The sequence below is a fragment of the Stegodyphus dumicola genome, chromosome 1 (assembly GCF_044657685.1).
Source record: "Stegodyphus dumicola isolate Sdum_Otavi_A_Nest chromosome 1, ASM4465768v1".
NCBI lineage: Eukaryota > Metazoa > Arthropoda > Arachnida > Araneae > Eresidae > Stegodyphus > Stegodyphus dumicola.
In genome coordinates, this window is record NC_140768.1 from 2632726 (window position 1) to 2646909 (window position 14184).

The 14184-nt window shown below is 30.1% G+C and overlaps 1 protein-coding gene across 4 annotated transcripts in view; it reads right to left on the minus strand.

Annotated features, from left to right (window-relative positions):
* The window catches only part of LOC118201230 (peroxisomal acyl-coenzyme A oxidase 3-like), a 60863-nt gene that overhangs the window by 11053 nt on the left and 35626 nt on the right, over positions 1-14184 (minus strand). For all 4 annotated transcript variants that reach the window (XM_085812293.1, XM_035373289.2, XM_035373288.2 and 1 more), the window contains exons 11-13: positions 8713-8835; positions 7096-7206; positions 3052-3206 (exon numbers count right to left, since the gene is read on the minus strand). In XM_085812293.1, coding sequence (XP_085668419.1) covers positions 3052-3206; positions 7096-7206; positions 8713-8835 — 389 coding nt within the window. The remainder of the gene's footprint in view (positions 1-3051; positions 3207-7095; positions 7207-8712; positions 8836-14184) is intronic.

The window sequence follows — 14184 nt, forward strand, 5'->3', positions numbered from 1 at the left end:
GAAACCAGCAGTAGATGCCAAGATGTTGGACATCCACGTATCATCAAAGAAAAAGGACATTGGAGACTGCCCCCCCCTTGGTACAGCAGAATTGGTGCCAGATAATGGTTTACCTGACAGTCTAATACAATGCAAGTCCAAGAGCAAGTGTTTTGGAATACACAATTTAGTGGACACTGTTTGGATATGGGAAACCGCAACAGACATCCCATTCGTGTGCCTTTGTAGACCAAGCATCAACTATGCCTACAGTGGGTCCGAGAATATCAAGAATGGACCACGGCTAAGTGGAAGACAGTTGCCTGGTCAGATGAATCACGATTTCTCATTCATTGCGTTGATGGTCGTGTCAAGGTATGTTGTCTTTCAAGTGAACAATTGCTCCCCTGCATCTGTACAGCTGGTCATACACATGGTGTATTATGCTTTGGGGAGGGAGGGTGACATCTTCATGGGCGGCTCTAGCACCCCTAGTTGTGATAGAACAGTCCATGAAAGTTGTAGACTATCTCAACATAACTGCAGATCAGTTGTAACCTTACATGGCGCCTGTCTTCCCAATCGGGAATGGAATCCAGCAGAACAACGCGCCATGTCACAAGGCTGAAATTGTGTTCGAGGAGCATGAAGACGAATGTCCTGGCCACCTAACTTGCTGGATCTTACCCTGATAGAGAACATCTGGGATGTCATGCAGCGGTAGCTCAGAGCTCAAACAGCACCATGTTGGAATACCTCGACTTTGCGTGACCACTGCCCAGACATTTGGTACAACCAGTCTCCAGTCATCTACAAAGAACTTGTGGCATAGATGCCACAATAAGTTGCAGTTGTTTTGCAGGCCAAAGGTTGTATAACGAATTATTGATGAGTAGGTGGCCATAGTGTTTTGGCATACATAAACAGATGATATGGTTGTAAATTTTAGTTTCTACCATGAGGTATAGAAGTCAGCATTGTTTTTATATGCTTATTTTTTATAGTTTGCATGCTTATTTATTATTTTATCTTAAACTTTCAGCCACTTCTTGTAATTGCATACATTTATTTTGTTACTATAGTGTAGATTTTTTAATTCTATAGTGACTGTGATAGCTTAGAACTGAAGATATTAACAGAAACCCTTCTAATGGACTTGGTGACTTTTCACCAGCTTGGTGACATTCTAAGAAGTTTTTGGAAAATACATTCGTAAAGCTCTTGCAGTAAGTTTTTCTCAAAGCTTCCAGAAGCACTTACTTTCCTGCTCAAACAACCCTACATACAGAAGGCTATAAGTGAATTAGTCATTGGTGATTTTCCAACTGAACTGGTGATTGTGAAATTGAAACATTTGTTTGACGTTCTTATTTACACTGCTTAGCGATTAATATTTGAAACTTTGCTCTGCAAGTAATTTTGGCGAACTGCAATATTTTCCATAAAGATAATGTTAACTTTATCTTTCTTAGGCCATTTGTACCTATATGAGCTGTTATTTATCTCAATAAAGATTCAAGATTTTCTGTTCATCTGGTTTAGTTATTTAAAAAGATCTTTAGGAACCCACAGCATATGATAATATTTATAAATATTAAATTCTCTATCTACTAGTTACTGTCACAGATATATATAACTACTGCAGATGTATTGTAATGCCATGGAAGTAATACGTATATTGGTAGAATGAAAAGTTTCCAGAATCTCCACTAGAGATTATTTTTTCTGAATAATTCTTATGTTTTCTTCTAGCATCTTATATAAATTGAAATAAAATTCCAAATTCAAATGATCTGGTTTTTGCAAGCATTTGCATACATAATTGAAAACAAGTTCAAGTAAGTTTTTTACATTCGGAATAGGGGGGAGGGGGGAAAAAACCAATAACGGTGAAAATCAGATCCAAAGTGGATGCTATTCTTGGGAATTTCTAACATGATTTTTTTTTTTCCCTCAAAGATTCAAACAATATCCCACTTGCATAACAGGTAAAAACATTCTAGACATCCCAAAAACAGCAATCACATCTGAAATTATGGATAAAGTCCATGATATGTCCATAATAGATTTCTAATTACAAGTGCTTGAACTGGATTCTCAATCTCAGATATTTTTAATGATTCTAAGAGGAATTCACAAGGTTTTAGGGGACAATGCATTTAGATAGATCAGATTCGGATTCCTCATAACTCACCTGAAAAGAAACTGCAATCTAAACAGTACTTTGGAGATAGTAAAATTGATTCCTGTAAAGACTATCTTGACATTTTTTAGAATGCCAAGAGAATTTTACCTATTGATCATCAAGAAAGAGAAAATTGCTCTTGGCCAATACTATGCAATACTTCTGGAAAAGTTGAAAAAAAAAAAAAAAAAATCCAAAAATGTCCAAGAAAAAGTTGTTTCATCATGATAATGGCCCTGCTCATTCATGTGCATGCAAACAACAAAAATTGTTAAATTCGAAGTTTCAAATCTTTCTACATCCATAATATTCACCTGGTTAGGCTTCTCCAATTTTCCATATGTTCCCACAATTCAAAGCATTCCTGCTTAGAAAGTCCCCCCCCCCCAAATAAAGAGGCAACTGAGGCCGTAAATTGGTATTTTAGAAATTTTGAAAAAGTATTTTCAATGAAGGACTTGAGTTGGAGAAATAATAACTAAGTGGAATACGTTGAAAAATAAAACATTAGTTGAATCAAATTTATTTTATTTTCATCATCAATCTGGGAACTTTTCAGTCTACCTATGTATATGAAATTGACAAAGTGCAGTCAAATGAACATGCTGGTAATGTTTCTATGGATGACAAAATTTGACTGAAAAGGCAATAGATAGGAAAAATTCCCAACTACAAAATAACAGAGTAATGTTTAATTAGTATATAATCCTATTTGTTTCATAAGAAAGACTTGCAGAAAAAAACAGAAGAAAAAAAATTAAGGCATCTGATCGCCTTTCTTTGTGTAAATAAGTTACTTAGGTGCTATGACACACACAACAACAAAAAATACTAGACTTTCCCAAAGACCTACATAGTTATTATAATAGAAAATAAAAGCCACTAACCTGAAAATATGCTATAGCTAGAGTATGGCACATGAACACTTGGGAATTACAGCGAGCTATAAATGTATTTTTGCATCTTTGTAATTCAGCATCAAATTTTGCAGCACTTTTTTCAAGCAAGTAACATACTAACCATTCATACATTCGAATAATTTCTAAAATAAAAAAAAGTTCTTTAATAAATAGTAATAATAATAATAGTTAAAATAAAACATTCTGAAATACACACAAACAAAATTTACAATCAATATTTTTTTTAGAAGGGCTATCATGGATACTATTATTTAATTTACAACTTTCTTGTAAATAAAATAATTTTTTAAAGTTAAATATGGCTGTACTAAACATATATTTATACAGGATGGGCCAGATAAGACCTACCAATGTTAAACACAAATAACTTTTTTATTTTTTGATATAATTATTTTTTCTTTTTGTAGGTTATAATTGAATTCTTGAAATTTATTATGGAACCATACAGTACAAAACAATGCGTTCAAAATTATTGAGTTTTTCTATTCTTGTTAATGATCCATTGTTATGATGCAGTGTAAATATCTGCAATATTTTAATTCAAGTGTACTGTTTGGAGCGGTGTTATGGCCAATACAGTTATTGACCCATATTTCTTCGAGAATGTGGATGGAACGCTGGAAACGATTTCCGCAGCTTCTTACAGAACAATGATTGAAAACCTTTTGTGGCCGATGGTGGAGTAGAATCCTTTTTTTATATAGGGATATTTAAAAGACAAAGTATATGTTAATAAACCAAAGACTATTGGACAACTGAAGCAGAATATTCGATACAAAATACTGAGCCTTTAACCAGAAACATTACATGATGTAATGGAAAACACGTTTTAAAGAGACAATTTCTGTATCGAGGAAAATGGTGGACATTTGTCTGATGTTATATTTCATACCTAATTTCCATAAAATATGTTTAATTAAAAAATAATCAAAATAAGTTATTATTGCAAGAGTTATCTGTGTTTAACATTAGTAGGTTTTATTTGGCCCACCCTGTACAACAAATATGCGATTATGAAAAATCTCATATTTGTACTACAGAAAATATCTACAAGATAAAAATATACATGCATATGTATATAATGGAATACATTGCTCCATCTGATCTGAATAAATATAAAAGGTTAGAAAACTGAAACAGAAATAAATCTAACATTAATTTTAACTAATCTATTTTCATAAACTTTGACATTTTGATAACTTAGTGTGTTCTAAAGAAAAACTTTCTGACATTGAGGAAAATATTAAATAATATTTAAATATGCTTTCTAATGAATCTGCAAAACATTTTGAGCATTATTTGGTCTATACCATAAATAGTGTAAGTATAACATAATATATCTTACACAAAAATCATATGCATTTACAGAATAAATATTTTGATATTATGGCATGATTGAAATCATGCAGTATTCCTGTATTGGGTTGATATGCGATATGCGACGGAGGGTGTGGGCACCATGCCTCTACCATTGAGGTTAATTGGTATAGCACCACGTCCACCTATATCTAGAGATATTTTAGAGATATCTAGAGATATTTGTTATTGATTACCTAGAGATGTTTGTTTTACAATTAGAACAACACTTTTACGTTTAAGACACTATTATTGCAATATACGCTTATATTTACGTCTGATTATGTACATTACGCCTAATACACTGCTTCAGTTAATCACTACATTAATTATTGCGTTTCAATCTATTTGCATAATTACACACATTTCCAGCTGCTTATATACATTACATTACACATTAAAATATTTAAAAACATTATCCTTAATTAAAAAAAAAAAAAAAAAAAAAAAGATGCGCTTGCTTTACATTTATGACATTTTTACATTCAGAACACTATTATTGCAATATACACTTACAATTACGTCTAATACACTGCTTCAGGTAATCACTACTTTAATCATTGCGTGTCAATCTGTTTGCATAAGTACACACTGACATTTACAACTGCTTATATACATTACATTACACATTACAACATTTAAAAACACTATCATTAATTTTTAAAACGTTTTGCTTTTACATCTACTTGTTTGCTTTACATTTAAACATTATTACGTTTAGAACACTATTATTGCAATACACACTTATATTTACGTCTGCTTATGTACATTATGTCTAATATACTGCTTCACTGCATTAATTATTGCCTGGGTACACACATTTATTACTGCTTATTATACATTACACATTGACATATGCTTAGCATTTTTTGTGGTATTTACTGATATGTATTGGTTTGATAGGTGGCACTTAAACTTTTCAACATGAATGATAAATTTATTTGGGCTAATTAGTAAAGAATTATTATGCATAAAATTTAGTTGGCTAGTTATAATTTGGCATACCTATCTCTCGGAGACTAAGGTACACTTCTAGCTTAGCATGTGCATAGTGCATAGCATAGTGCAGCTTAAGCATGTATTCAGTAAGTGCTAAAGCTAGTGGCTATTGTTCTGTTCCTATTCAAACTCTAAAGAGGTTATATTGCAGTCCCTGTTAGACGGGACTTTTCTGAGAAATGAAATTCTGGTAGCACTGGTTTAAACGGGAGGATTCCTAGAAAAAGGAGCTCCGCTGAAAGCGAAATCACGCCTAGCTACGGAAACGATGTTGCGGCTACGCGGTATTTTTTCAAACCTCGCTGAAAATGTCTAGGCTGGAGCTCTGTTCCGGGTAGAGACAACCAATCAGATGAACGTTCTGCTTGTGAAGGATCACATGATCCCAATCTGAGCAATAATCGATTACTGTTTGGCGTTCAAGTCTCTGTAGTAAGCGAAAATGGTAACCTAGCTACGTGGGTTTCCTGGAATTGTGCAGGTTCTGAGAATTGTCCCTTTCGATGCCAAGTCCTGCATAGCCAAAACATAATGTGATTGGGACCTAACTGATTTCCTGTAGCAGTCAATTGCTACAGGATATACGAGATCCAACAGCAGCATCAGACACTACATTACATTTCTTAATATAGATTTAAAAAATTCTGAGCTTAAATTTTTAATGAATTCCTTTAAGAAAAAAGTTTTTTCTTAATATTATTATATATATATATTTCTACTATATTCTGTAATAGTAGTTGAAACATATATATATATTTGAAAGACCATCAAAAAAAATTATTCAGTTACCTGAAATCTGTGAAAAGGAACTAGCTAATAGTGAAATGGATATGAAACTTTTACATTTAATTTTATGAAATAATACCTGCTTAAATAAAAGTTTTAACACACTTTAAATGCATTAACATAAAATAGCAATTTGCTCATCTTAAAACAGGCCAACTAATAGTCATTCATAATTTTTTCTTATAATTAGCAATCTTAATTCAGCACAGATGGCATAATTCAGAATTCTAAGTTTGGAGACAAATGAGAAAATATAGTTACTGGAAATTTTGGCTTTGACATTTTTACAGAAACTCGCAGTTTTCTGATTGCTTAAAATGCGATTAATTTTAAAAAGAAGAGCATATTTCAAATCCTCCAGAATTTAAAAGGTTCTATGATGTAGAGTAAACAATACATTTCAAACAGAGCCACTATATTGATTAATTACAAAAATTTTAATTTAAAAAACTTTTAAAATTATATAATTTTTGAAACTGTTTATGTTTTCTTCTATCTTTTAAATCTGTATTATTGGAACATAATATATGTTGAATACAAATGTGTAATAAGGATAGAGATTCAAGATAAGATGAATACAAGAAATGTACACAATACATTATGAGTTATATTAAGAAGTGAGAAACATTACATTACGAGTTTTATTAAGAAAGTTTCTTTAAAAATACTTAAAATAAATGACACTATTTTACGAATACAAATTATGATGCTTTGATAATGAAATTTTCATATCCATTAAGTTCAAAATATATAAGAAATGTTGAAAACTATAATCTGGAGAATTACAATTGCTACAACCTGATAGCCAGTATATATATAAACTAATGTCGGTTATTATGATTTATTAACATTAGATAGCTAAATGCTCACCTGGAAGTTCAATGCTATCTGTTTCAGATTTGGGCAGATACTTAGTTTTCAATATTCCATGCATTTCATCCATGAAGGAAAGGTCTTGCAAAAATGATGGCATATCTTCCCCTTTACAAAAAATTACAAATAAATACATAAAGCATAATTTTTATCAAATTTAAGACAATGGTGAATAATTGTAACAGTCTTTCTTACAAAAAATTAAATACATTTAAAAAATATATATCCAGATAGGGGAAAAAAGTGAATTTAGTTTGCCTATTCATTTAAACTAGATTTAATTCCATGTATTCCACTTAAATGTAACAATACTTTAAAAGAAAGTATTGGGGCTTAGAAATACATGTAATTCCACAGAATTAATAAATATATTAATTGAAAGCAAAATTTAATAGATATAAAATAGTGAATAAAAATTACATATTTTTCGAAAGAAAATCGAAGTAAAGCAATCAAATTATTTATTGCTAAGCTTTATACTGTAACTAGAATAACTTTCATAATTGAAATCTGGCTTAAAAAACATTTTCCTCTTGCGATGCATCTGCCTAAAAAGATATGAATTATTATGAACTTTAAACTTTATTTACTGTTTATTTTAGTAATAATGCTGTTTTTAATAATGTCTTTCTAGCCAATATGTATAAAAAAATAATACTTTGGTATATAATTGCAAAAGAAAAATAAAGAGGACATAAATTTTCTCAGTAGATGTAACTGAAACACCAAAAACATATATATACACAAAAATAAGTTTTAAAAATATTTAAAATATTTATTAAACTTTCTTTATTTTTTCAAAAAAAAAAAATATTGGTTTCTCTATCACTTTTTTTTTTTGATTTAAAAATAAATCCCAAATTGATGCATTAAAATAATTTGTAATGTATATAAAATAAACAGCTGCAGCTTTTTAGCAGTATTTTGAAATTCATATGCACACTTTCTCCCTAAAACTGTGCATATGAATTTAAATAAGCAATTGTAAAATATAATTTAGTACTTTACCAATTAACAGAAAATAAATATCAGTGTAAGAATTCAGTACAGCATGGGTAGAAAACAGAATAAAGTAACAGGAGTATATTTCAAGTTTTATGTTTAAAATTTTATAATAAAATGCTTCTTTGTTTATAATAAATTTAATTAACATTAACAATCAGTTTAGAGAAATACAGTTTAACCTACTAAATTCATGCTTTACATGCCTTCAAAATACACATAAAAAATTTATTCATGATTATTTGTGAACATTCGAGTAGAAATGATTAATCTTCCTTGTGTAACTTTCCTGAACCAAACTGACAGTCCAGGTCCATCAATATTTAACTACCATATTTAGAAATATGTTGAGCTAATTTGTATAAACAAATCACAAAGTAATTTTGCAATTTGTTTTTCATGCTTAAGTATTTCAAAATAAACCATAAAGTAGTTCATAGAGAGATCTTAATTACCATAAAAATATTTTCATACAAATGTTACAAAAAAAAGGTAACTTTATGTGAGTTTTTAAAAGGAGCAAAATTATTATTTAAATAAGTGCAAAGCAAGTTAATTTAATGAGAACAGTAAGCACATTACTTAGATATTCAAATGATATAATTTATATACCTGAATGCTTCCTCTTCAACATATTCAGCAAATAGTTACTTGTTTGTTGCAAAATTACATTATTATCTCCTTCATATGTACAGTTTGCATCGTTATCATTACGTAGATTCCCGAAACCAGCAGCTGAAATTGAAGTGATAAAATGTATTTTTAGTTTACATGAAATTTTGCTTTAACATATTATTTGTTTCGTGTTAGGTTAATTATAATAATTATACTCTGAAAAATGCACACAGTTGCTTACAAGAAATTAAATATATTATACTAGCTACCAACCTTGAAATCTTAAAAAATTGAGAGTTTTTTTTTACAAGAAAACCAAGAGGTTTTAATACTGAGCAGTGACACCATCAGATTAACTCTAAATTGTCTCAAATTCACTTTATAATGCATGATTCAGGTTACTTAACTATTTGTAATACAATTTTCATGTAAAATGTATTACAGTCAAAAGTCGTTAACTCGGACACCCATAATCCGGACCTCAAAGCTAAAAACTTTCTGCGCATGCGCCACGTTGACACATGCGCATAGGCGTTTACGCGTGCGCATAAGACCTTTACGACTGCGCATATGCGTGTGCGCAAGTGCAGAATACGTTTTCGCGTGTGCGCTTAATGTATAACGGACGGTATAAGCTAAAATTATCTAATTATCTACTTCAGTTAATGTTGATGATTGCGTTGTTCCTTAATCTTCGAACTGGATCCGGCTTATTACTTTTTTCAGACTGTAAGAGCAATTTTATAAAAGTAAACTTGAACTTTCGATTATGTCAAATAGAATTTCCGATGCTGGAGCTGCAAAGGATCTACAAAACGAAAGTATGCTTCGATGTCCATCAAACAAAAAGTGGAATTGCTGTAAAAAATGGATAAGGACATGAAGAAGGTGACAGAGAGGTTAGTGAAAACAAAAAAATTTCGAATGACAAGTTAGTCGGTATTCTCGGCACAGCAATTACGAGACTTGAACAGCGGAACTTTGTAACTGAACAAAAATATATGTCTGTTTATAGAATTAAAGAGAAAGTATTATTACATAAAACGAAGCAACTTAAACAACTTACATTGAAAGAAATGTTTAATAAAGTAAACAAATAAATATTAAGCTTTTTTTTTTTGTAAATTTTGATACCCTTTAGATCATAATTGTTCTTTATTTCATAAATTATGGTTTCATATTTTTAATTTTAGAATTTCTGCATGCCATCTTATGAGATTTAAACTGATGATCTATAATCCGGAAAAATCGATAATCTGGAATCGCTGAAGTCCCGACGAGTCCGGATTAACGACTTTTGACTGTAGCATTTAATTAGATATTGTAAATTTTATGTTCTTTGGCTAATTTCATTTTTATATTTTCTTACAATTTCATATTGAGAAAATCCTGAATAGTGAAACTTTATCAAAGTACTTTTAAATACAATGAAAATAATGCTAATAATTAAGTGCATAGTATTTGTGTGGATAAAATTAGTACCCACACAAATACTATGTATAATATTAATATTGAAGCAAAATTAAAATTAAATACAAATATTAGCTAATTAAACATTGCTTGAATCTTCATATAAAAATCTACAAATGTCTACAGTAGATTAAGACAACTCCGATCAAATGAAATTCAATAAGATTAATAAAAATGTAAAATGAAAGATCATTTCAGATGAAATAAAATGTAATAGGAAAAATTATTTTGAAAAATCACTAGAGGATGAAATTTGCCTAATTGCTGGGAAACATTTTCTGTATCAAAATGCTAAGAATTAAAAACTGGGAGATTTGGTGAGATATGATGAAAAACAAGGTGAGTTGGGAAGTATGCATTATGATAAATAATTGCAATCTATAATAATTCTCTTTCCTCGGAATGATAAAAAGTTTCATCTTAGTGTAATAAGCAATTCACCTTGCTGTAATTTTTATTTCAATACCCTTTGATACGAATGAATTAATAATAAAAAGATCTGCAAACAAATTAAATGTTTACATTATAAAATATGGAATGAAAATTAAAATTCAGTTAAGGTCAGAAAGTATATAAATAAAAAATTTAAAAACACTTAAAATTCTCTTTAAAATGCCCAAAACAAGATGAAAATTACGAAACATAGAACATACAAATACCATGTGGTACAGGTAAAGTTTACATTCGAGGACATAGCATAATGTATTTCAAAGAAACTATCAGCCAAGTACTTATTCTATTATGCCAAATGAGGTTAAAGATGCCGAACCTACGGCATGCAGAGCCTCATTAGCCAGCACACGACTAGAATATTACTTCCTTAATTAATAATCACAATAAAATAATATTATGTAATTTAAATAGGTGTTTTAGTCTATTCTTGAGTACTTCCCTTACTTATCGCATAATGCCACTCGCATAAGGCCTAAGCAGAGATATAAAATTTTCATATATCGCCATAGAAATGATATACATATTTATTGACCCAATTTATGACATTTCAATTGTTTCAGACAATCATATTACTTGTTACATGGCAAAGAATATGCCAAAGTTGAAGCAGCTATAGTTTGCTAAACGAATTCAAATTTATTGCAGACTGTTGGTGAGTTTTAATACTTTCACTGTTCAATAGATTTTTTATACTCCAGATCTTGAACCTTCACAAATGACTCCAGCAAAAAAGGCAAAATTAAACATTGATAGTGGAAGATCATTTCAAGAGACCTGGACAGAATCATTTGGAGTTATTGAACACAACAAAAAAGCATTATGCATTCTGTACGAGGAAAGTGTTGTGTGTTGCACATCAAGGGTCAGATGAGACTTCAACATCAATCGCAAGATTGTTGCCAAACTTGATGAAGCTGAACGGAAGGTGTTTATTGAAGGAAAATTGAGGAATTATAATTACCAGAAAGTTGTTTTTTAGCAATTATCTTTCTAAAACAAGCCATAAAACAATGGCCAGCTTTCAAATTTCACAATGCCTGGCAAAACATTGTAAACCGCTCTCCGATGGGGATTTAACCAAACTGGGCACACAATTCCAAAAAGGTTCACCAACACTGTCCTATAATGATGTCTTTCAGGATTGTGTCCAGAAGAGTGAAAAGAAAAGCAAAACAAATCACACTTAGATCTGGGTTTAAGGCCAAATATCCCACTTTAGCAAGCAATGCAAGCGAACCAAGCATGCAAACTACTGCTCCGTAAGATGAAAGGCTGCAATTTTAGTAATGGGATGATCTCTTTTCAGAGATTACCAGTATGTTTTGCCTCAACTGTAAAGTAAAAGAAAAAAAAAAGCCTATTAATTGATTTTATTCTTCAGCTATAAGAATAACTGCATTAGTCTGCTTCAGATGCATGCCAAATTTGCTACATGTTTTACACATAATTCTAAGGTCAAACAAATAATGTGTTAATTGTGTGCCTAGATTAGAACCTGTATTTTCACACAGCACATTAACACATAATTAAAAAAATAAACTCTGCTAAATGTCAAAAAGTGTCATTCTATTTTATATCTAATACCATTAATATCAATACCATTAATATGAAGCTGATATATCTATATCTTTTTTGCAATATTATGAACGACATAGAAATTTTATAAAATATGTATTCTGAAATAGATAATCATGGAAATTGCTTGGTCATCTGTTTATCATCAAAATAAATAACACATTACAAAATAAATAAAATTCAACCTATTGACATTGTATGAAATATAGCATAACAAAATGACTCATTTTCTTATATATGATGCTTTGAGCCATGTTCCAGGGCATGTTCTCTTATAATATTTGTCTTTAATTTAAAATCATCTGATTTGTTATGCTAAAAACCAAAATAGTCAGTAAAACCAATTACTCAGACAACTAAAATTTAATGTTTGCTTAGTTTCAATGTGGATTATGCACACTGCAGTATGAAAAAAGTGACAGCCTTCTATATAAAAAAAAAAAAAAAAAAAATACATGCATTCCAAATTCTTGAGAAGTTCCAGATTCTAAGGTCAAACCAGTTACAGCATACTAACATTTTTTTATTTGTTGTGAGGACCTGCATTTAAATAACCTTTATTAGGTAAATTTATATACATACTTGTTTTAGTCTATGTCTTCATACACTTAGATTTATTAAGATGACATTTATGTTATTAAAGAAAATATCTTAAATATATAAGCTAAATATACCAACAGACAAAAAATCTCATTGACCGGATAAGAGCCGGCCATGGTACTCAGAGGGTTAATTGACATATTTTAAAAAATAAAAATGTCAAAAAATTTATTACATGATGAAATAAAGGATGAAGAAAATATGGATATCTGATGAAAAATACTCCAGTTATAAAAAATGGAAAACCAAAGCCAGAAGAATTATTTGTTGATCTAAAAATTGCTAATGTAAGAAACACATTTCATTTATGAATGGCTATCTGCTGCAAAACAATCTGATTGTTTAGGTGTAGTGAAAAACATTTGAAAGATTTTAGTGTATTACAGGAAATACGCAATTTCAAAGAGAGCTATCTGATGAAAATTCACATTTACATTCCACAATACAAAAATCATAAAAATACTCATGCAATTAATTTGTTCTGCTACTAGGAACAAAATGTGAAATAAAAATTTTAAATATTTTACACTTTTAGCCAGTTGATAACAGTTGGACAACATATTAAAATCATGTAAAAATTACACAACTTTCTATTATGTATTCAAGTATTTTTTAGGGCAATCTTCAAAAAGTCACTATTCTGACAGCTGAGAATTGAAACATGCAAAACATTCCCTAAGGCAGAGGTCGCCAACCCTATGCCTATGAGCACCACTGCACCTGCCAACAGTTTTATGTGTCTCCGCTGCTGTGCAACCACAATAAAAAAAAATTTAAAAAAAAATATTTGCCTTCAATAAAACGTTATGTAATTTTTTTTATAGTTAATAATTAATTAGAGAAGTATAAACACATTTGTTTACAAAAATATTTGTTTGTAATGCTAAGAATTAACAGATGTCCCAGTTTGATTACGATTGTCCTAGTTTAAAGGTACAAAGGTTAAAAATTAGAAAATGTCAAACATCATTGTTTTCAATAATAATACCATCTTACCTTAGAGATGAACATCTTGATGGAGCAGATATATCATCATATTCTCCTAATTATGAAGCAGTGGCTAATGAAATGCAGTACCAGATATCACACTGACTTATGAATTATATTTTTACAAAGAAATTTTATAGTAACAAATTGTAAACTAAAGAGTTTATAAACTTTGTCTGTTCTATTTAGTAATTATCTATTTTACATAAGAACACCATCAATAATTTTATATCTAAAATAATATTTTTGGTTACTATATTAAATATGTCAACTTATAAATTTACACTGAAAGAAAAATGTGCCCGCTACTCCATCAATATTCTAGAATGTGCTCTACGGTACAAAGAGGATGAGGATACCTCACCTAAGGCCCTGAGATTTAAT